This window comes from Lepidochelys kempii, chromosome 1 (assembly GCF_965140265.1).
Source record: "Lepidochelys kempii isolate rLepKem1 chromosome 1, rLepKem1.hap2, whole genome shotgun sequence".
Taxonomy (NCBI): Eukaryota; Metazoa; Chordata; order Testudines; family Cheloniidae; genus Lepidochelys; species Lepidochelys kempii.
Window position 1 is genome coordinate 79708411 of NC_133256.1, and position 22141 is coordinate 79730551.

Below are 22141 nucleotides of genomic sequence, written 5' to 3' on the forward strand. Positions count from 1 at the left end.
CCAAACTTATTTGGACTCATGGCTTGAGTCCATACATACTAGAAAAGGGTATCTGCAGAGCTTTAAAATTAAAAGAAAATACTCACCAATTAAAAATTAGTCTTCCAGGATATTACCATGAAGCCTTCAGGAACTGCTTATCGACCTGTTCATCAATTCAAATATAATACTTCATGTGAAGTCTAATAAGATTACCCACTTTTCTTAAAGGATGTTCAAGCAAACTTTTTCTATCTAATAAGTAGTGACCAACAGTTTACTAGCTGGTTTTGAATTTTCTTCTTTAAAAAACAAATACATTTTATTTGTGAAATGAAATGATTTGGTTTTGAGCCATTCTAAAATAAAGTCTTACACATTCATTAGACTTTCACTGTATAAAAATGTACAGTGGTTTTATTGACATGTACATTCCATTATGTTTACAGCTGCAAGATATGAGGCACACTCAGTATTGCACTTCATTAAAATTTCAGGCTCAAACATAACCCAGAAGTTTAAATGAAACTGCTGTTGTAATTCAGTAATTCTTATACAGGACAAACATTGATATTCTTTATATACAGCGTGATACTTGTTACATTTATGCCTTCCTAACACAAATTTTTTTAACAGTCTAGGAAATAAACGAGAATATTCCTCTTTCCCCCCCCACCCATGATGCAGTTACAATTGTACAGGATTACAAAAAGTCAGTATACAATAATCCGTTTTTTCTTTCTTCATCTGAAAACCAGCATCATTCATAGTCCACAGACACAGAGATCCTTTAATAGCAATTATTTATTTGTAAATGTCCAATGCTTCATAGCCAATGACTGTAATGGCCACATGCAAACATCTCACAATTTTTGATGTCTTGGTTCAAAAAATGTCAATTTCTCACAGCATGGTACATGGTATTTGGCATCCTTCTTGCACTGTAAATTGTTCCTTTTACCTGGGTTATGAAATGGTCCCATCCTCATCCTGACTGGACTTTATATTCTGTTTAGGACACTTGTGGGATGAGGACAACTGTTTTGCTCTGGTAAAAAAAATTCTAGTCTAAAAAGTGTGAGCATTTCTGCAAACCCCACATCCCAGAGCAAATTCCTCACCAGTGGGTGGATGAACAACATGAAGTGGACACTCTGTTCCTTCAAGTTGTTTGCCTTTGGGACCTGCAATCAGTGTAAAGGGAAAAAGTCATTTTCAAAACTTCCAAATCTTATTTAAATAAAACTGTACAAGTATTGAAAAACACAGTACTAAATAGAGAAATCAGTTTGTTTGAATTTACAGGACACCAATAAAAAAGATTTGGGAAAAATGCAGTGGGTATAGGAAAAAGTAGTAACGGGACACTTTCACATGACCAGCTTCTATCAGGCATTTAAAAATTAGAACTTTTACAGGATGAAAAGTGAGTAATTGTGAGCAGGTTTCAGAGTAACAGCTGTGTTAGTCTGTATTCGCAAAAAGAAAAGGAGTACTTGTGGCACCTTAGAGACTAACCAATTTATTAGAGCATAAGCTTTCGTGAGCTACAGCTCACTTCATCAGATGCATATCGTGGAAACTGCAGCAGACTTTATATATACAGAGAGAATATGAACCAATACCTCCTCCCACCCCACTGTCCTGCTGGTAATAGCTTATCTAAAGTGATCATCAGGTGGGCCATTTCCAGCACAAATCCAGGTTTTCTCACCCTCCACCCCCCCCACAAAAATTCACTCTCCTGCTGGTGATAGCCCATCCAAAGTGACAACTCTTTACACAATGTGCATGACAATCAAGTTGGGCTATTTCCTGCACAAATCCAGGTTTTCTCACATCCCCCCCACCCCCATACACACACAAACTCACTCTCCTGCTGGTAATAGCTCATCCAAACTGACTCTTCAAGTTTAAATCCAAGTTAAACCAGAACATCGGGGTGGGGGGGGGGGTAGGAAAAAACAAGAGGAAACAGGCTACCCTGCATAATGACTCAGCCACTCCACTCCACTCTATTTAAGCCTAAATTAATAGTATCCAATTTGCAAATGAATTCCAATTCAGCAGTTTCTCGCTGGAGTCTGGATTTGAAGTTTTTTTGTTTTAAGATAGCGACCTTCATGTCTGTGATTGCGTGACCAGAGAGATTGAAGTGTTCTCCGACTGGTTTATGAATGTTATAATTCTTGACATCTGATTTGTGTCCATTTATTCTTTTACATAGAGACTGTCCAGTTTGACCAATGTACATGGCAGAGGGGCATTGCTGGCACATGATGGCATATATCACATTGGTGGATGTGCAGGTGAACGAGCCTCTGATAGTGTGGCTGATGTTGTTAGGCCCTGTGATGGTGTCCCCTGAATAGATATGTGGGCACAATTGGCAACGGGCTTTGTTGCAAGGATAAGTTCCTGGGTTAGTGGTTCTGTTGTGTGGTATGTGGTTGTTGGTGAGTATTTGCTTCAGGTTGCGGGGCTGTCTGTAGGCAAGGACTGGCCTGTCTCCCAAGATTTGTGAGTGTGTTGGGTCATCCTTTAGGATAGGTTGTAGATCCTTAATAATGCGTTGGAGGGGTTTTAGTTGGGGGCTGAAGGTGACGGCTAGTGGCGTTCTGTTATTTTCTTTGTTAGGCCTGTCCTGTAGTAGGTAACTTCTGGGAACTCTTCTGGCTCTATCAATCTGTTTCTTTACTTCTGCAGGTGGGTATTGTAGTTGTAAGAAAGCTTGACAGAGATCTTGTAGGTGTTTGTCTCTGTCTGAGGGGTTGGAGCAAATGCGGTTGTATCGCAGAGCTTGGCTGTAGACGATGGATCGTGTGGTGTGGTCAGGGTGAAAGCTGGAGGCATGCAGGTAGGAATAGCGGTCAGTAGGTTTCCGGTATAGGGTGGTGTTTATGTGACCATTGTTTATTAGCACTGTAGTGTCCAGGAAGTGGATCTCTTGTGTGGACTGGACCAGGCTGAGGTTGGTGGTGGGATGGAAATTGTTGAAATCATGGTGGAATTCCTCAAGGGCTTCTTTTCCATGGGTCCAGATGATGAAGATGTCATCAATATAGCGCAAGTAGAGTAGGGGCTTTAGGGGACGAGAGCTGAGGAAGCGTTGTTCTAAATCAGCCATAAAAATGTTGGCATACTGTGGGGCCATGCGGGTACCCATAGCAGTGCCGCTGATCTGAAGGTATACATTGTCCCCAAACGTGAAGTAGTTATGGGTAAGGACAAAGTCACAAAGTTCAGCCACCAGGTTAGCCGTGACATTATCAGGGATAGTGTTCCTGACGGCTTGTAGTCCATCTTTGTGTGGAATGTTGGTGTAGAGGGCTTCTACATCCATAGTGGCCAGGATGGTGTTATCAGGAAGATCACCGATGGATTGAAGTTTCCTCAGGAAGTCAGTGGTGTCTCGAAGGTAGCTGGGAGTGCTGGTAGCGTAGGGCCTGAGGAGGGAGTCTACATAGCCAGACAATCCTGCTGTCAGGGTGCCAATGCCTGAGATGATGGGGCGCCCAGGATTTCCAGGTTTATGGATCTTGGGTAGTAGATAGAATATCCCAGGTCGGGGTTCCAGGGGTGTGTCTGTGCGGATTTGATCTTGTGCTTTTTCAGGAAGTTTCTTGAGTAAATTTGTGCAGGAAATAGCCCAACTTGATTGTCATGCACATTGTGTAAAGAGTTGTCACTTTGGATGGGCTATCACCAGCAGGAGAGTGAATTTGTGTGGGGGGGTGGAGGGTGAGAAAACCTGGATTTGTGCTGGAAATGGCCCACCTGATGATCACTTTAGATAAGCTATTACCAGCAGGACAGTGGGGTGGGAGGAGGTATTGGTTCATATTCTCTCTGTATATATAAAGTCTGCTGCAGTTTCCACGATATGCATCTGATGAAGTGAGCTGTAGCTCACGAAAGCTTATGCTCTAATAAATTGGTTAGTCTCTAAGGTGCCACAAGTACTCCTTTTCTAATTGTGAGCAGTTTGACTAAGCCTAACAAAAAGGGCCAGAACTGTTGGCTTCTACAAGATTTACAACTTCAGGTAAAGGATTAAACACAAATTTGAAGAAAAACCCCAGACTATTAGACTACTATCTAGTCATATTAAACCAAATTAATTATGGAAAATTTACAGTCAAAATTTTATTGAAAGAAAATTAAAATTTCTTTAAATGGATCTTTAATACAGTGAAAAAAGTTTCAGCCCAATATGAAACAAGAACCTGTACATCTGAATAACATATACTTGTTAAACGAAATTTCACCTGAAGAACAATTCAGGAGTTAGGCCAACAATTACTTCTCTGGTGTATAAGTGAAACATTAAGCAATGTAGTAAAAGTATATATTGCCTTTTCTCCTCAAATTATCTAAGTAATCTTCTAACACTACATTAAAACAATATGTGAAAGCTATAAGGAGCACATGAAACATAATATTAAAATTCACAATTCTGGTGAGACCATCAGATCAGTGGCACACAATGATGCCAGGAACTAAGGGATTAGCACAGTTCACAGAGCTTTCCTTTATAGTTGCAGGATAAGTATTCAGGTCTGGCTACACCATTTCATGTTTGGAAGTTTGTTTATTTTATCTCTTTGGTCCACGTGGTAGCATGCAACTCCAGTAGTGTGTGGAGGCAATTTGCTGAAGACAGGAAGTTTCAAAGTATCTAATGATGTATTGTTTTTACTGTGATAATAGCATTGCCCATTTTGGAAACCAATATTTCCAGAAAGAAATGAATCACAGAACAAAATAATCCATCCTTTGAAGATTATCTAAAATGCTGAACTTAAGACGTCACATGATTAATTTTGCTATATTTCTAAAAATTAGCAAGCTCAATTGTAATAGAATAACTGTCTGACTAAATAATTTTCTGGTCATTTAGATTGCTAAAACTGTTCTGTAAAAAACATTACCTGCAGGACAATGTGGAAGTTCTTCTTTAGTGATGCTTGTCATTCTTTGGAAATCATCGTGGCAAGCATTGCAAAAATGCGTTGTCCCAAAGCAGAAAAACACAGCTACTGAGCAGCAGTACCGACATTTGTACTCTAAGAAATCTGTACCATGTTTGGGACACATCTGCATAGAAAGAAAACAAAAAAGTGCTGTTAACATTAGAAACCAAACTGTAACATTTAAGCAACATATTTACACATTTGAAACATCTGTCAAAAATTGAACAAATATGTATATTTTACTACAAATAAATCTAATTGCTGTATAGCTCAGATAACTGTATTTAAAAATCTTTAAAAGAAAACAAGTTCAAAACTAGTCTGCTTACCTGTGCCCTTGAAACATCAGAGCATGCACCACAAATAAGCTCTCTTGGATCATAATCATCTCCTTGTCCAGCCTCAGCATCACAACGAGCTTCACCACCAAAGTATGCCTAAATGGGGGACACAAATGACTGAAGATTAAAACTGAAGAGATTGGGGACAAACAGTTTATATTCCTGTTACCAAATTCATACGCATGGAGAAGATGATAAAGGCTGTTAGTACAATCTCTTTATGATGTTCTATACGTTTAAACCTTTAAAAAATAATCTTTTCCCCCCATGACCGTCAAAATGGCCCAAAATTATCCAGCAATCCAACATATGCCATACACATGTCTTTAATATGTGCAAAAGACTGCAGGGTTTGGATCATGGGATGATTTTTTTGGCCATCTATGAGTGCATATCAAGAAGGTGGGGGCAGGGTTGGTGCTGCTGAGGTGATGCTGAAGCTGAAGGGAAGCTTCTCCCTCCCTTCTACTTTTCCACCTGCCAGCACAGTACTCCGATTCAGGGGAGGGGAAAATCCTGCCCCAATGGGTTGTGAAGCTGGCTTGAAGTGCCACTCCCTCTGCCTTGAGCCAAGTCCTAAATGGGCAAGATAGCAGAGAAACTGCTCTCCAATTGGGTGGAGAGCAGCAGAGTGGGCAAAGGCAGCAGAAGTGAGGAGTAGGGAATGAACTGCTCCTTCCTTCCCATGCTCTGGGTCCTGGTGGCCAAGGCATTTTGCTGCTCTGAGTTTTTGGTTTTATGGCACAAGGCACACTGGGCAGCCATAAAACACACACTAAGTAGGGCTGCGTACTCTGTGGAATTTCCTCATATACTTAAGCGTTTTCAGACACTGCTATGGATTCGTGGGTGGAAACCCCATCTTATTAGCTGCCCTTTCCCCATTTCCCAACCTCCAGGGGAAAGACAGCTAATCAGAGCTACTGGATATACAGAATTATAGGGCTCTTAACACAGCAGCTGCTTCCTGCTATCTCTGCACTGCCTGAAATGCACCCTCTTCCTGCCTAGGGGGATGATATTTCCCCCCAGTTTCCCCCCCCCCCCAAAAAAAAAATCTGGAAAGAGATAAGGAAAGGAGTCTCCAGGCCACTATCCAGGAAGGAAAACCCTTTTGGAACCCCAACCCTGCAGACCAGAGAGAGGAGACTTCTAAAGGGTGTGCTCAGGTGTTAAACGTTAGGCATTTGAGTGAGGGAGGGTTCAGGAATTAAATAAAATCACAGGTGTCGGTAGCCTGAGGTTAACTAAATGACAGATCGGGGGTGAATACTAAAATACTGAAGTGGAGTCAATACAGAGGGGATGCATGTGTGGGAGAGAGTTCAGAATGAAATATGAGTGTGTACAGCATGTTGGAAAGAAAGCATGATGTGTAATGGGAGCAGAAGTGATCGAGGGAGGGGGAGAGGCAGAAGAAGAAAATACCTTTATTGGGAGGGGAGCCAAAAGCTAAATTGGTTGAGAGTCGCAATAGGGGAGTAAGCATTGATTAACTATGGGAGATGGGAACAGAACGGAACAGGGTGGATGGCCAGAGGAGTTTTCTAACAAAATAGGATGTCCACATTTTTTTGAGATGGCACCATCCTCTGTTCATATAAGGTGTCTGATTTCTGAACCACTCTCTCTCTCTACTGTCGGTTTCACAGGGCCAGCGGTGTGTCTTTTTCTATGTTCTTTTTTAGTGCTTTTTGGATTTTACAGTGCAGTGCAGCTCTTCCAATTTTCATACACCATACACAAAGAAGTGACTTTTTGGCAACATTACATCAATTTCATCTGAGAAAGTGCTAGCGGTCATACCTTTTTGCATTTGTAGCAAACATAATAAGCATATCTGTTCATTGCATAGCTAGCTGGGTCATTATAAAATCTAACGCCAGGTGTTGTGATGGCCTCACTCTTGTGCAATCCTTCATACTCCAACCTCATTAGAGCTTTCCTCCTCACGTCGTCATAGAGTTCTTTGATTGGATCAAGCAAGTCCTTTAATACTGTATGATTAATTTTGTTCTAAAATAAAGAACAATTGATAAGAAACTTGGAACACTAATACTTTCATTATAACAACAGAAGTATTTATTTATATCGTGATAGTGCCAAAAGGCTCCATTGTGCTGGATGCTGATCAATCATAGAAAAGAATACGGAATATATATTTCAAGGAGGGATGCCTACACTAGATGCTTATTCTTTTCAGCTAATGCACTCATGGTAAACAGGAATACCCTTTTACGCTCAAATTTTTGAAACTCAGATCCGTAAGCTTGAGGGCTGGTCTAGCTTACGTTGGGCTGTAGCAGCCACAGGGGACTAAAAAACACAGCAGAGGATCAGCGCAGCATAGGAGTACCCAAGTCATACACCATTTCTCTATCCATGCTCCCTTTTCCCTTCTTCATCAGCAACAAGGAGGGTGTATGACATAAGAGCCCCTATATTGGATCCATGCCACTGGAAGATCACCCTGTCACAAGCTCCTATCATGACTGCCAATATAGAAGTCCAGCACGGTGGAGTTGCTAAAGGCCGATCAATTCAACGTACTTATATTCTAATATGCCCTCTTTTCTGGCCGTGACGGCAATCTCCCTCTTTTAGTAGAGAATGTAAAGGGAGCTTTTGGCAGCTTCATAAAGATGACTGAGTCCTATGCACATGTGGTATTGAAAGACATGTTAAAAAGGCATCTTGCTAATGGTGGAGCTACCCCAGTCCTGCTGTTTGAGATAATTTAGGCTAAACTGAGGGAAGCATGGAGTGTAGAGACTTAAAGTCTTCACTTATTTTGCAGTGCTACATTGAATCCAACTCTTGAATTATTACAAATTTTAAGTATATTATACAAACATCTAAGTATATAAAAATAATTAAAAAGGACTACAATTCTACATTATTTTCACTTTTTATGAGAAACCATGTTTGTAGGCATATTATGCAAGGAAATTTTAAAAAAGGACCCTCCCATACCCACAATTTACAGTTTTTTCCTTTCAGCTTCATTGGAAAGGCTGGGTTATTCATCTTGTAGTAACTTGAGTTCCTTGAGATGTGTAGTGCAGGGGATCTCCAGTTGTGCATGTGCTCCCGGCAGAGCAGAGATTTTCCCTGAGCAATGTCTGTCTGGTCTACACATGTGCCCCTGCTCTCCTCGTTCTCATACTCTGCACTGAGTGGATAAAGGGACTGCTGGACCACCACCATTTTAATTTCTTCTCTGCTGCCAATTCCCAGTAGGGGGATATCAGACAGAGGGTAAGGAGCATGAATAGTGCACTACACACAGGGACAACGCCCCTAAAAGGAGTCAAGTTACTAGAAAGTGAGTAATGCATCCTCCTCCTTCGAATCATTGTCCCTATGTGTAATGCACTTCAGATGATTCAGAAGCAATACCTCTATTGAGGAGGTGGGTGTCTGGAGTCCTGTGACACAACGACTGCAGAAATGCCCTGCCCAAAGAGGCATCAGAAGCAGCTGCTTACACCCGTGCAGTGTCTAGCCATTGTGTGTACAGAGCTCCAAGTTGCTGCTTTGCAGATGTCAGAAGCGGGACATCTGTAAGGAAAGCTGCCACTGTTGTCTGAGCTCTCATTATGTGTGATCTCACACTTCCTTCAAGAGGAACAATGTTCAGTTCATAGCAGAGTAGGATGCACCCAGAGATTCATTTGGACAGCCTCGGGGGGAGGGGAAAGAGGAGGGGAAGAGAATGGCCTCTTGTTCATTTGTTCTGCAAATGATATAAAGAGTCTCGGAAACTTTTTAAATGATTTTGTCCTCTAGATAAAAAGTAAGAGCCCTACATATGTCCAGTGAGTGCCACATTTCTTCCATGCTAGAGTGAGGATTAGGGATACTTTGGTTGATAAAGTCAGACACCAACTTCAAGACAAGTTTTGGATGTAGTCTCATGTATACCTCTTTCTTGTGGAAAACTGTGTAAGGATGATCAGCCTTGAGTGTCCCTAGCTCTCTAACCCTTTTGGCCAACATGATAGCAGTCAAGAACGCTACTTTCACAGAGACATAGAAGAGAGCAGCCTGCCGTACACTCAAACAGTGAGTTTGTTAGCATTGATAAAACCAGGTTCAAGTCTCAGGCTCGTACAGGTTTTGCCACTGGAGGGAACACTCTAATCAGACCCTTTAGGAAACAGGATATGACTGGGTAAGACAATACAGAGTAGGTATCTGGCAGATGAAATTTGCTGGTGACTGGCAGGTGTATCCTGAGAGAAGTAAGAGATAGTTGTGTGGATTTTAAGGTAAAGAGCTACGTCCAGCACATCCGGAATCTTTGCTCATAAAGGGGAAATTCCTTTTTCTTTGCAACAAAACATAAACCTGTTCCACTTAGTCTCATACCATTTCCCAGTAGAATCCTTTCTACAACTCATAGAATCATAGAATATCAGGGTTGGAAGGGACCCCAGAAGGTCATCTAGTCCAACCCCCTGCTCAAAGCAGGACCAATTCCCAGTTAAATCATCCCAGCCAGGGCTTTGTCAAGCCTGACCTTAAAAACCTCTAAGGAAGGAGATTCTACCACCTCCCTAGGCAACGCATTCCAGTGTTTCACCACCCTCTTAGTGAAAAAGTTTTTCCTAATATCCAATCTAAACCTCCCCCACTGCAACTGTTCAGGATGGCCTGGACTTCAGTTGAGCAGAACTATTCTAATTCTGACATCCACCTAAATAGCAAGCCCTATCGTGAAATATGGCTGGGTTGGAGTGTTAAGTCCTTCCCTCAGCCAGCGTTAAGAGGTGTCACATCAGAGTAACAGATATAGACAATTGTAATAGAATGGGGTACCAGACCTGGCAGGTGCTATAGGAATGGTTTGCGCCATGTCTGCTCTGATTTTCCTCAATACCAATGGAAATAAGGGAACGGGGGGGGAGGTAAAACTCAGGACTCCCGGCCACTGTATGAGAGGAGCACACCCCACACAGCTTTGTATGGAGGTCATCATCCTCTGGAACTGGTGCAGTTCTGACTCATGTTGAGTGGAGAAATGTCTGCTTAGGGAGTCCACCAGGGTGTTTTGGATTCCTGGCAAATGGACTGCAGTCAGAGTAATCTGCATGGAAATGCACCAGTTCCAGAGGGTGATGGCCTCCACGCAAAGCTGTGAGGAGTGTGCTCCTTCCTGCTTGCTGATGGAACAGACTGCCATCATGTTGTCTGATAACACCTGGATTGACTGGAATTGCTCACAGGACAGCCTGCTTGCTCTCAGTTCATACACTCTGATGACAGCATAGATTCCTGAGGAAACTGTGCCCTAGAAGGGTTTGTGGCACTTGATGCAGCTTTTAAAGGCTGGGAATCCTTGGTATACTCTCCCCCTAGCTGGAGAACTAGGATTGGGAGGGGGAAAGAGGGGAGAGTTGAGAAATCTCTGCCCATCCCAGATGGAGGATTCCAAGAATTAAGGAACCAAACCCCTAAAAACTATAATATATTTCAACTTTTTACAGAGAAGCTGAAGAAGTTAGAACAAATACTGAAGCTCTGTCCTAGACCATGAACAGTAAGAGTGAATTAAACTGGTGGTGGTCCAATATGCCCTATTTATTCCTTTGATGCGGAGTAGAAGGAGATGTGGGGCACATACCTGAGGGACACTGCTAGGGAAAAATCTCTGCTCCTGGGTGCATGTGCAACCTGAAGGGCAGTACAGAGAGGGACAAGCACTCAAAGAAGAACTGAGGGCTTGTCTACACAGGTGCTTAGTGCACGGCTAACTAGGATGTGAGCAAACAGCTCACTAGCCTGCTGTGCACTAAAACTGGCCATGTGGGCCCTGCTGCCGTGTACTAAAAATTCCATAGTGTGCTTTGGCATACAGCTGTTTGAAATGGAAGTATGTCAAAGCACACTACAGAACTTCAGGTGTACAGCAGTAGGATTTATACCGTCACTTAGCGTGTGGCAAGCTAGTGCATTGTAGATTTACCGCCTGCTGCATACTAAGTCTCTGCATAGACAAGCTCTGGGAATGAAAATAAGCAATATCTAATGTCCATCATAAGTAACATTAAAGTAAGCACTCGTAGATACTCTGTGCTACATATAGTAAACACATCATCCTTACCTTGCAAATAGGACAAGACATAAACCCAAAAGTTATCCTGGGCCCAAGCCACCTGTTTTCTAGTACTCGACGACAGCACTGCAAGTGGAATACATGACTGCAGTCCAACTTTAAGAAAAAAGAAAGATGTCTGAGTAACAACTGTACTGTAAATTCAAAAGTTTCAATAGCTACTGTAATGAGACACCATTATATTTGAGTTTTTGATTTTAACTAACAGAGGTGTCAAATTGCAAATTCATTTATTAATTTAAAATCTTAACATCAGAAAAGCCTTTCCACCCATGAAAAGAAAGAATATTAATGGCCTTTAAAATCAGTTACAAAACAAACTTTTGCATAACACTAACCACTGGACATATGAAATCATCAAAAGTGACCAAGTTAGCATACTAACTACAGTAAAATCTTGAGACATAAATGTACACTATCTACAAGATCTATGCATATGCCCTTTTTTTGAATATGCTACAAGTTACATGTATAAGAAATGGGAACAATTTTAATATGATCTGTCCCTTGCATACAAAGAGTGGTACATAAGGAAGAAAAGGGTGGTGATTTAAAACTCTTAAAAATACTTCTATGTGAGGTGGATTTTCAGTTACAAACACAATGCTCAAAATAGAGGAAATGTACACATCGAATGATCCTATCTGCATTCTCAAACAGTAGAGAGAGCAGTAGTGCTAGACACACAATGTGATCCTCTGCTCACTGACAGTACGTACTCTGAAACCTTTAAAAATGCATCCCTTCAAAAGAAATTGTAAACTCTTAAAAATTTAACAAAGTTGTATAGAATTCATTTATTAAATAGCAAAGGCAAACCTGGATAGCTGGTGCTGCTGAAAGTGCTTCAGTAAAACAAATCATGCACATGTCATCAGCATCTTGTTTAAGAGTTGTGGCGTTCTTATCACAACCATGCAGGCACGGCAAACAGTGCTCTTCATTCTTAACACCTCCACATGGATGACCACAAGGATGAGTCTTGCTACAAGCTATCTTAGCATACTCCTATTAAAAAGGAATTCTTAAATTAACATTTTTTCTAATCAAAGAACCATTTTGTACACTGTAATATACTTATTCTGTTGCTTCTTGAAGTAGTCTTACTACTTGCAATGAAAACTCAGGTTAGGGAGCAGTGACAGTAATTGTCTAAGTATAATACAGACATCAGTATAGTTAGGAATACATTTTGAGTTCTAGGACTTTGAAGTGAAACAGATGTTTTAATTTGCTTTTGCTATGTGACACCTAAATAGCAGAACCCTAATGAAACTTTATTTTAAGAAAAAATATTTTTGATCAGACGCATTACAGAACCTGAAACTGTTTTTCTCTGTTCTTCCGGTGTACATATTTTGTGCATTTGTTAGCAGTTTTTATATGGTTAGATTCACGGCTTACCCTGTGTAATCAGTCACTTTCCCGTTCACAGTAACAGAGGTGAGAAGAAACATTTAAAAAAATAAGAAAAATGGGAACAGAAGACCACACAAATTGGCAGGGAGAGTAAGTATTATTCACAATTCAAAATTATTTGGATGACAGGACCTAAAATTTAGCTTTTATCTTGTATGGCTGGTTGTAGACTCAACTATATATTAATATTTCATCTTCATGAGATAAAGTGAGGTTTGTATACATACCTGGCAATCTGCATCAGAACAGACACTGCCTACTGCTGATAACTCTGTTCCACTCCTACAACCACAGAAACGACATGCTTCAGAACTGCTGGTGGTTGGTTTACCTACACCCACAAAACAAACAAAAAAATCAGAATTTACCAAAATGAAGTGTTTATCAACCAACACACTAATAATAGCCTTAACTATCTCATGAAACAAGCAGGAAAAAAGTAAATACTAAGGAAATTAAATGAATCTAGACTAAATTGCTTCATGCATGGGCTAGCAGAACTCTATGCTCATGGGATTTTCGCCAGTAACCACAGAATCACATCTCTAAAGACCACTAAACACAACACAAGGATATGAAAAATACTGCAAATTTTTGGCAGAAAAAGCTTACAGAAATACATTAATATTGTTATTTATGTGATAATAGCTAAAAAAAAGTGTACCAGCCACCTTATATACATGTAAAAAAGATGGTTTCTTGTCTTGACGACTTTACAATTTAAGACAAATTACAGCCAAAGTGGAGAGAGGAAATCTTTGTTTTTTTTAAAAATTACCTGATGTGAACATTTTATTTACTTCATCTCATGCCTAGCTAGAACTGCCTTGATTACAAAAATTATTAATCCTAGTTTAATTCACTCTTATTTGGAATTTCAACTCATTTATTTTCTTTCTTACATTACTAGATGTTTTGTATTCTTATGAAATGCATATCAAGATATTTCCCCTTCACAAGGGGAGTTTGTCAAGTATTTGTCACGTCAATTACATGAGAAAGAAAGCAGGAAATCTTCCAAGTTCTGCTTAATTTATAAATATTTGCATTCCCAAAGCTTAAACTAAGATATTGGGAACTACATTTTACAAGCAATATCAGTTTCATCTCTAAAGATCACCAAACATAATGAAAGGAGCAGCATTCCTTAAGGAGGGAAGGGGGAAATGGAAAAACATGATATATATTTTTTTCTTTGTTTTACTAAATCTAATGAAAGATAAAGTACTTCTAATTCTTGGGAGCCCCCGCTCCAACCTCATGCTATCAAAGTTAAAACTGAGCTGTTCAGCGTATCACTCAAGGGTAAGATAATAGACCAGGGGTCGGCAACCTTTCAGAAGTCTTCATTGATTCACTCTAATTTAAGTTTTTGCATGCCAGTAATACATTTTAACATTTTTAGAAGGTCTCTTTCTATAAGTCTTTAATATATAACTAAACTATTGTTGAATGTAAAATAAATAAGGTTTTTAAAATGTTTAAAAAGCTTCATTTAAAATTAAATTAAAATGCAGAGTCCCCCGGACCGGTGGCCAGCACCCGGGCAGTGTGAGTGAAACTGAAAAATCAGCTCGCGTGCCACCTTTGGCACACATGCCATAGGTTGCCTACCCCTGTAATAGAGCATCTTTCCTATTAATTTGTGACCATAAGAGGAGTATTTGGAAGCAGGCAGGCATACAGTTGGCTTCTCTTATTATTATAGTGTTGCACAGAGGCCAACATATCTGAACATTCTGAGCACTGTGAAAAGGGTTGTAATTAAGGGCTATGGGATGGCTGTATTTTTACCACCCAAATGCTCTGTAGATATAACACAATACTTGGAATGTAATGACTATCCAAATGCCAAGCTGGACACTGTCCATAGCTAAACATTGTTGTGGTCTTTTCTTTCTAGTAGTAGTCATCACAATACTATGTCTAAAGATACTTTAGAAGTGTTTATATTTTAGGGCAATGGAAAAAGTTTGTTTTTGGAGAAATTGGCATTTACATCGTTCAAGGGTATTGAAACTATTATTTATATAATTTTTTCTAAGTACCCAGTTCAATTTTGTTCTTGATAGATTAGGTTCTTTTCTATATGGTGTGCCCACCTTCTTCAAAAGAAAATAAAAGCATTTTATAAATCATTCAAATGTAAGTACAGGTGACAATTATTTACGGGCTACTGCTCTCAATTTGTAGTACTCCCTTTGATGGAAGTGGGAGTTGCACGAGTGGATAAAGAGTGGTAGTATCAACTCAAGAATGCCACATTTAAAAACTTCTAGCATTTCAAAGAGCTAAATATCCAGTTATTATTATTATTTTTTACTTTACTGTAGCACCTAGGAGCCCTAATCTTGATCCCATTGTGTCAGGCACTGTACATAAACAGAACAAAAACATAGCCCTAAAGAGCTTACAACATTTCTGAACTCAAGCATCCACTTGGTGTTGCAAAGCAGCACCATCATGCTACCGCCAAGGCAATAAGTAATTTGCCAGGATTCAGTGTTTTCTGTTAAATAATACAAATAATAAAGCATTAATGTAAAGATTCAGAGAGTCACATTTCTAGAAACTGATCTTTTGGAGAAGCTTAAAAAAAAGTAATCAGGATGAGTAAGGAACAAGAAATATCTGATTTTTACCTGTCTGTTCTCTAAACTCCACCATAGCCTTCATAGTTTTAGAGTCTGCTAGTGCCATGAGCCAGAAAAGTTTGGTCCTACCACAGCCTTCATGAAGATCAACTTTGATAGCTTCTTCCTCTTCTTTGAATACCTATCAGTTTAACCATATGGGTATTAAATAGTACTCTTACAAAAAGCTGAGTCAGTAACCAATTATAAGAAACTTTAGTTTTGATATCACCTGTAAGTTTACATTTTTTGTTGCAGTACTCATGGTGTTTTGGAGTCTGTATTGCAAGTTTTAAAAATACGACTTTTATACATTCTGTAATTTGTATGCATGCAAAGAGTGGGATGATATGATGATTTGGAACACACTCTGAAGGGTAAAAGCTGGATTGGCCAAAGAGTCAACAAAGAAAACAAGAATACTGAAAAGCAATGCAGCTATGCTAAGAACCAGAATGATGTGAAGACTCTCAGTGAAAGCTTTAAACTTCAGGAAGACTTAAATTACCCTACAACCTCTTGTGTAAAGTAAAATTGTTTACATCTAAAAATATCAGCGTAGGTTCATAAAAGGTAGGCTCTAGTATGGCAAAAAATATGTTGAAAACTGTTCTGTCTTAAGGTTTCTTATAATGTCCATCACTGTAGTAACTAAACACTTCCCAGGTAAATTACAGTTAGATAGCGAGATCCCAAAAGGACTTCATGCAGTCTTCTGGTTTTCTGCCTTTCTTGGTTAGGAAGGCTCTGCTTGAATTGATTTTACATATTCTATTGTAATGAAAGTGAGAGAGGCTTCCTGTGTGTATATATAAGATCTCTCGCTATCACAGAATACATATTGTTCTTGTTTGCAACAGAAGTAGAAAAATGTTATTTTTGAGTACAGAATTTTTTTTAACTTTTGCCTTTTTGTTAAAAAAAGTATTCCCATGTTTGCCCTATTCACCATGACCATCTGTAACCTACTAAAATTGACCATGACAAATTATTATTTGTTAAAACTGACTATGAGAGTGTTATAAAGTAAATATTTCAAAATAATCCCTGCCTTAAGAGTCTCCAGTCTAGAACAAAAGTAAACCGTAGGCACAGATTTAAAAATATTTTGGTTTTCCAGTTGTGGGGGCTCATGGAAAAAAAAGCCAAAATTTCCAAATCCAGGTGGTCCAAAATTAGGTTCTTAAATCCATAGTTAAGTAAATAAATTAAAGTGAGCAACTCTACTTCCATTATACTTCAGTGGGACTCTAAAGATCAGGACACTTTTATTAGTGCCAAAACAAGAGTTTAGGAACCAAATTCTGAAAATGCTGGAATGTGTCTTGGAGAAGGATATGCAGAAGATGGTGAAAATGACTGGGAGGTTGTTTCTTTCATTCGGAAGGCACGAAAAACAGCAGTGGGTGAATGAAAAATGAGGTGTTGAGCTGCCAACATAAACAGAGAGAAGGGAGAGAGGTGGAACACGAAAGATCTTAGATCCACAATGTAGAGGCCAGAGTGCAGTTCTTCAGGGATTTGAAGATGAGAATTAGAAATTTAAACATGAATTTAGATGTAACGTGGTCTGACTGGCAGGCATTTTGGACGAATTGGAAGAGAAGCAATATGGCATCAAGGAGGCCAGGAGGTAGTGATTAGTTGCCATGGAAGGAGCTGACATGGGTACAGAAAGTAGGGTTAATTTTTGAAATGAAGATAGATATGACATGATTTATTGACACCATAGGTATGTGGAGAGAAGGAAAAGGAATCAAAGGTGACATCAACATTGCAAGCCTGAAAAACAGGAAGAAGGTGATGTCAACAGCAGTGGGAAAAGGAGATCAAAGGGAGGGAACAGAAAGAAAAAGAAGGAACAATATTTTGGCCATGTGAAACGTGAACTGGCCAGGCAAGATAAGTCAGACAGATATGCAGAAGATCAGGGGATACAATGAGAACAATTTTTTTTTAAGGTTGTCGGTGAAGCAGTATGAATATTACAGCACACTTGTATCTGAAGAAAAGGTGCTTGAAAGAAGGGGATGAGGGCAGAGGAAATGGTGTTCACAAATCAGGATGGGATGGAGAGATTTGTGGTGAACAGGTGAGTAGCCTTTGAGTGAGTAACGGGGTAAAGAAAAAAAGGAAATAGGGTAAGGGGCATGGAAATGAGGAATGGGGGAAAAAAGGGAGCTATAACAAACTCATGAAAAGTATGTAAGGCCCTAAATTGAGAGGGAAAGAATTGAGGAGGAGAAAGGGCTTAAAGAGGGTGTCAAAGAGGGAAAACGATTGTGTTCATAGATATGGACACCATGTGAAAGGAGAAGTAAAGATAACATTTCTGAGGGAGTAATGGATGGATTTTTAGTTAAGGAAGTCTGAATTCAATGATGTTAGAATAGGAAAGAAGGAAACAGATGGGGATTATGAGCCAGGGTTGAGGGATTAGGGGCTGACATTACAGTCCTATTCATAAGAACATTCTTTAAGGACAAGAAAATCAAGTAGAATCAAATGCGAAATTAAATGCAAAGTTATCCATTCCTTTCAGAAAGCACAGAGAACAGTTTGCAGATCTATTGCTCACTGCCACTAACGGTTTTCTAATCTAATTTATCAATGGAACAATCCCCGCACCCAAGAAAAGCTACTGAAATGCACACTACTTGGTGAGTTTTATTTACTCTACCTGTCTCTGATGAGTTTTCGTTCGCCGATGGAGATGAAGGAATCTGTCGCAGTCTGTACACAAATTCCCACAGGCATTACATAAAATGATTGCAGCGGTTTCACCATCATCATGGTTATCGCACATTGGCTGAATAAAGAAGAAAAATAGTGGAATAATTCCCTATACATTAGATCTGCTTCCCTCAACTCCCCTCTCCCTGTGGGCTTCCCAAAAAAGGAAAATTAAAACAGGACAATTTGAACTTGTTTTAGACTATAAATTGTCAGCTTTGAAATGATCAATATCTAAGAACAGTTATGTCTGGCAGAAATGTAAGAAACAAATGTACAATAATGCCTCTAAACCCAGATTTGCTTTGTTTTATGAAAATTAGCTCATATTCATCACTAAAATGTCTGGGAATCTGTTTTCAAAAAGTGAGACAAAAGTCTTGCTGTGCTAACTGACATGTTACTCAAATTTTGGGAGCATGCTACACTTGATAGAAAAAAATTATGGAAACTGATGAGGGGGAACCCTCAAAGATCCATCAAAATGGCAAGATATCTACCTTTAACTCCCCTGATATGATATGTTGTCTTTTCTGTCAAGATAAATAATCAAGGTGGAGGTTATGCCACAGTACAGTGTGAACAAATTCCATGGCAACAAACCCTAAATTCCACTGTAACATTAATTTATTCTACAGCTATAACACACTATCCACTTCCATCTCTACTGCAACACAAACACATCCTCCTTCCAGCTAGGTATGCAAGGGAGTGGGGAACTTGAAACAGGCTTCAGCAGCTCTTCTCCCTGACTGCTGCACTAGTTCTTCATTGCCTAGCTCACAAGCCTACTCTTCTGACTTCCCCTACTTCCTAGCTGCTAGATGGATTCCAGCTCTGGCTCCCCACGCCCTGTTGTCTGTCTCCATTGAACAATGCAAATAGCCTGCACTGTAATCCAGTTAACTTCCCCTTGGGGGAAAACAGGGGTGAAGAGACAACTGCAGTCAGGTTCTGGGAAGGCAGAAAGCAATCCTTTTTTGTGTCCTTGAACAAAATGTTTGTGCAGTGTCCACATTAACATTTAACCTTACAAATACCCTTAAATGACGACCAGTTAATCCCTCCTGCTGAAGCTGTTCCATTTTGTATAATATACTTAAATAGTCATTAGAACAAGGACTTGAACTTGGGCCTCCCACATGAGTGTCCTAATCACCAGGCTATAGGGTCATTCTCACACCTCTCTGACTCCCAGTAACTATTCAGATATTTTATACAAAGTGGAACAGCTTTAACAGGACAGAAAGAAACCCACCTTAGATTACCCTATTCCCCAGTGGTTAGGGCACTAATCTGGGAGTGGGGAATTCAATTCCTGCTCCATTATCTATTTAATTATTTATACAAAGTGGAACAGCTTCAACAGAAGATACTAAGAGAGACCCCCACAGAATACACTGAGCTGAAAGTTATAAGGGGGAACACCATCACTTCTCCCTCCTTCTCTTTTGTGACTCTGGCCCTTAAAAATGCACAGAAACAAAAATGTTTCAGGTTGAACAAAACATTCTGTTCAACCTGAAATGGACATTTTCCCCACTTTTTTGATTGGCCAAACATTCGAAGAAGTTCAGATGTGGCTCAACCCAGCAAACTGAAATATCATTCACTCAGCTCTAACAATACGTCGTGATTATTACCAGCAAAGAGTAGGTCAAGGGTAGGTGTCTTCACCAACATCCTCGCCAGTGAAGACTGGTGCAAAAAAATCTTTTAATGTTTTAGCAATGTCCTTATCCTCCTTAATTGCTCCCTTTAATCATTGGTGGGCCAATCGAACCACCAGTTCTCTTGAAGGCTTTTCTATTTCTGATCTATTTAAAGAATGTATTTGTTTTTCAACTTTTGCTATTTGATCTTACATATTGGCTGCCATATTATATGTTCCTTTTTACTGGATATATCCGTGGGTTGGATTTCCCTTTTTCTGAGCATTGTCTGGCTAGTATAACCTCTTGAGGAAATCTGAGAATGTTTGTTCTACATATCATGTGCTACTGTAATCTTTGTCATTGTTACTGCTTGTTTGAAAAGTAAATTCAATACAATCCAAGTTTAAAAGAGAAAAAAAATTCTTGAATTCAAAGTCTTACCATCTGTTTTTGCTGTCCATCCTTTCCCATCCATCTTCCAGAAGACAGTCTATCTACATGGTCCTGATCAAGCACACACAGGGATGCTAGGGCTAACCAGAGCTGTTGAAAGAGAGGGTTGTATTATAGAAATATTCCAGGTAGACACAAAAGACTAAAATAAATGCAATTCTCATGGTTAGGAATAAACACAATTTTCAACTGCCTTCTTTTCAGGTCAAGCCACTTAGTATGGATTCTTCTAACACACCACATAAAGAAGAGAGTCAGGGACGTGAATAAAAGTTACTGACTTTTAGGTGCAAATCTCGGGACTAACCCATCTCTCTCCAGTTTCCCTGCCTTAAAATTATATTAACATATTAGTTAACTATACAACTGAGAGGCAGAGAAGGAAAACCACTCATAGTAGGTTGTAGAGAAACATGATAGATAAAGCACAACTACTGCCAAACTGAACAAGCGTTGTCAATACACTTAAGGAATAATACAGAAATAAATACAGAATGTCAGTATACACTGCTGATAAAGAATACCAATAGAAAAAACAAGCTAAAGTTACAGCAGGAATTCACAGAACAGCTGGGTGGTCTGTGTGAATTGTCCTAACCAAGAGAAATACCATTTGCTGATAAAAAGTTGTTTTCTATGACTGATTCGAGTTACTTCACACCTTAATGTATCTAAGTGGCAGCCCCAAAAGTTAGCGAGGGTGTCAAACAGGCAGAATGCTCTGAGAATTCTGGGCTCCTAACACTGTTTGCTTTGTTCACCTGAATCTTACATGTAATTTTGTGTAATAGGGCTGGAGATGGCAAATGTGGGATGACCTTTCATTTGGAGATAAAATGGCATCTTTCAGACTGCTGGTGAATCACTTATCAAGATTCCTGGGAAACAGCATTGCCCTAATGAGGTTCATTTTTTAATCCACTGCATTTTACTTTTGGAGCCAGGAACTATAACTTTGCTTTATCATCTTTCAATTTACAGATTTTATTGAGCTCTTGCCAGGAGAAGAAATCTGCTGTTTGGAGCTACTCTAAGTCCTGACTGACGTATGAGGGTGATGGCATTATCTTTTCCATGATAGGGAACTAGGACCCAGTGACATTCAAAATGCAGAGAACAGATGAGGACGGAGATGGAAAAGGGAATTAGCTTAACATTTTAAAATAGACCTTGATGGCAAAATACCTGCAGCTGCTGGGTACCTCCCTCTTCACACAATTATTCTATGAGGAGGAGTAGAAATGCCAGCCACTACAGCCAAAAATATTTGACTAGGGCTCTGAGACCAATCCTCAACTGAGAGCACTAAATCCTCCCTCCACTGTTTAGTCAAAAAGTCTAAAATACTTTTGGCACATGAACTAAGATGATGACGCTACCTCAACCCTGAAAGGTGGGGCTGGAAGAAGTTTTAAAAGATGTCACTTAGCAGTACTTACTACTTAATCTAACTTTTTTATTTTTAAGTGAGAGGAGCAATCCTGGAAGCCACATCATGGGGCCAGGTTTCAATAGAAGATTTTAATTTTATTTATTTTTAAAATGAAAGAGGACTATGGGAAGAAGAAAAGGCTCAGAAACATAGTATGTCCCAGGGTGAAGTTAAACAAAGACAAAGCTTGGTTTATCTCTTCCAGAGGCCTTTTGCTGCTGAGTAGTGCTCTTCACAGCCTAAAAATATGGAGATTTGTGGCCTATGAATATTAGGAACCTGAGATCAACATAAAATAATAGTTTGGAGTGTTGAAAGCCCAAGGGACAGAGTAAGTGAATTTCCTCTATCCAAGAGTAGCATTTTTTCTGCTGAAAGTCTCACAAACCAAGCTTCTGAGATTAG

At 39.6% G+C, this 22141-nt stretch overlaps 1 protein-coding gene across 14 annotated transcripts in view; it reads right to left on the reverse strand.

Annotated features, from left to right (window-relative positions):
• Positions 1–362: 362 nt before the first annotated feature.
• Positions 363–22141, reverse strand: part of MYCBP2 (MYC binding protein 2) — a 414953-nt gene continuing 393174 nt past the window's right edge. For all 14 annotated transcript variants that reach the window (XM_073347199.1, XM_073347148.1, XM_073347171.1 and 11 more), the window contains 10 exons: positions 20293–20394; positions 18144–18272; positions 15473–15605; positions 13058–13161; positions 12231–12419; positions 11400–11507; positions 7100–7309; positions 5282–5389; positions 4911–5076; positions 363–1163 (listed from right to left, as the gene is read on the reverse strand). In XM_073347199.1, the coding sequence (XP_073203300.1) occupies positions 1048–1163; positions 4911–5076; positions 5282–5389; positions 7100–7309; positions 11400–11507; positions 12231–12419; positions 13058–13161; positions 15473–15605; positions 18144–18272; positions 20293–20394 (1365 nt within the window). In that variant the 3' untranslated portion in view covers positions 363–1047. The remainder of the gene's footprint in view (positions 1164–4910; positions 5077–5281; positions 5390–7099; positions 7310–11399; positions 11508–12230; positions 12420–13057; positions 13162–15472; positions 15606–18143; positions 18273–20292; positions 20395–22141) is intronic.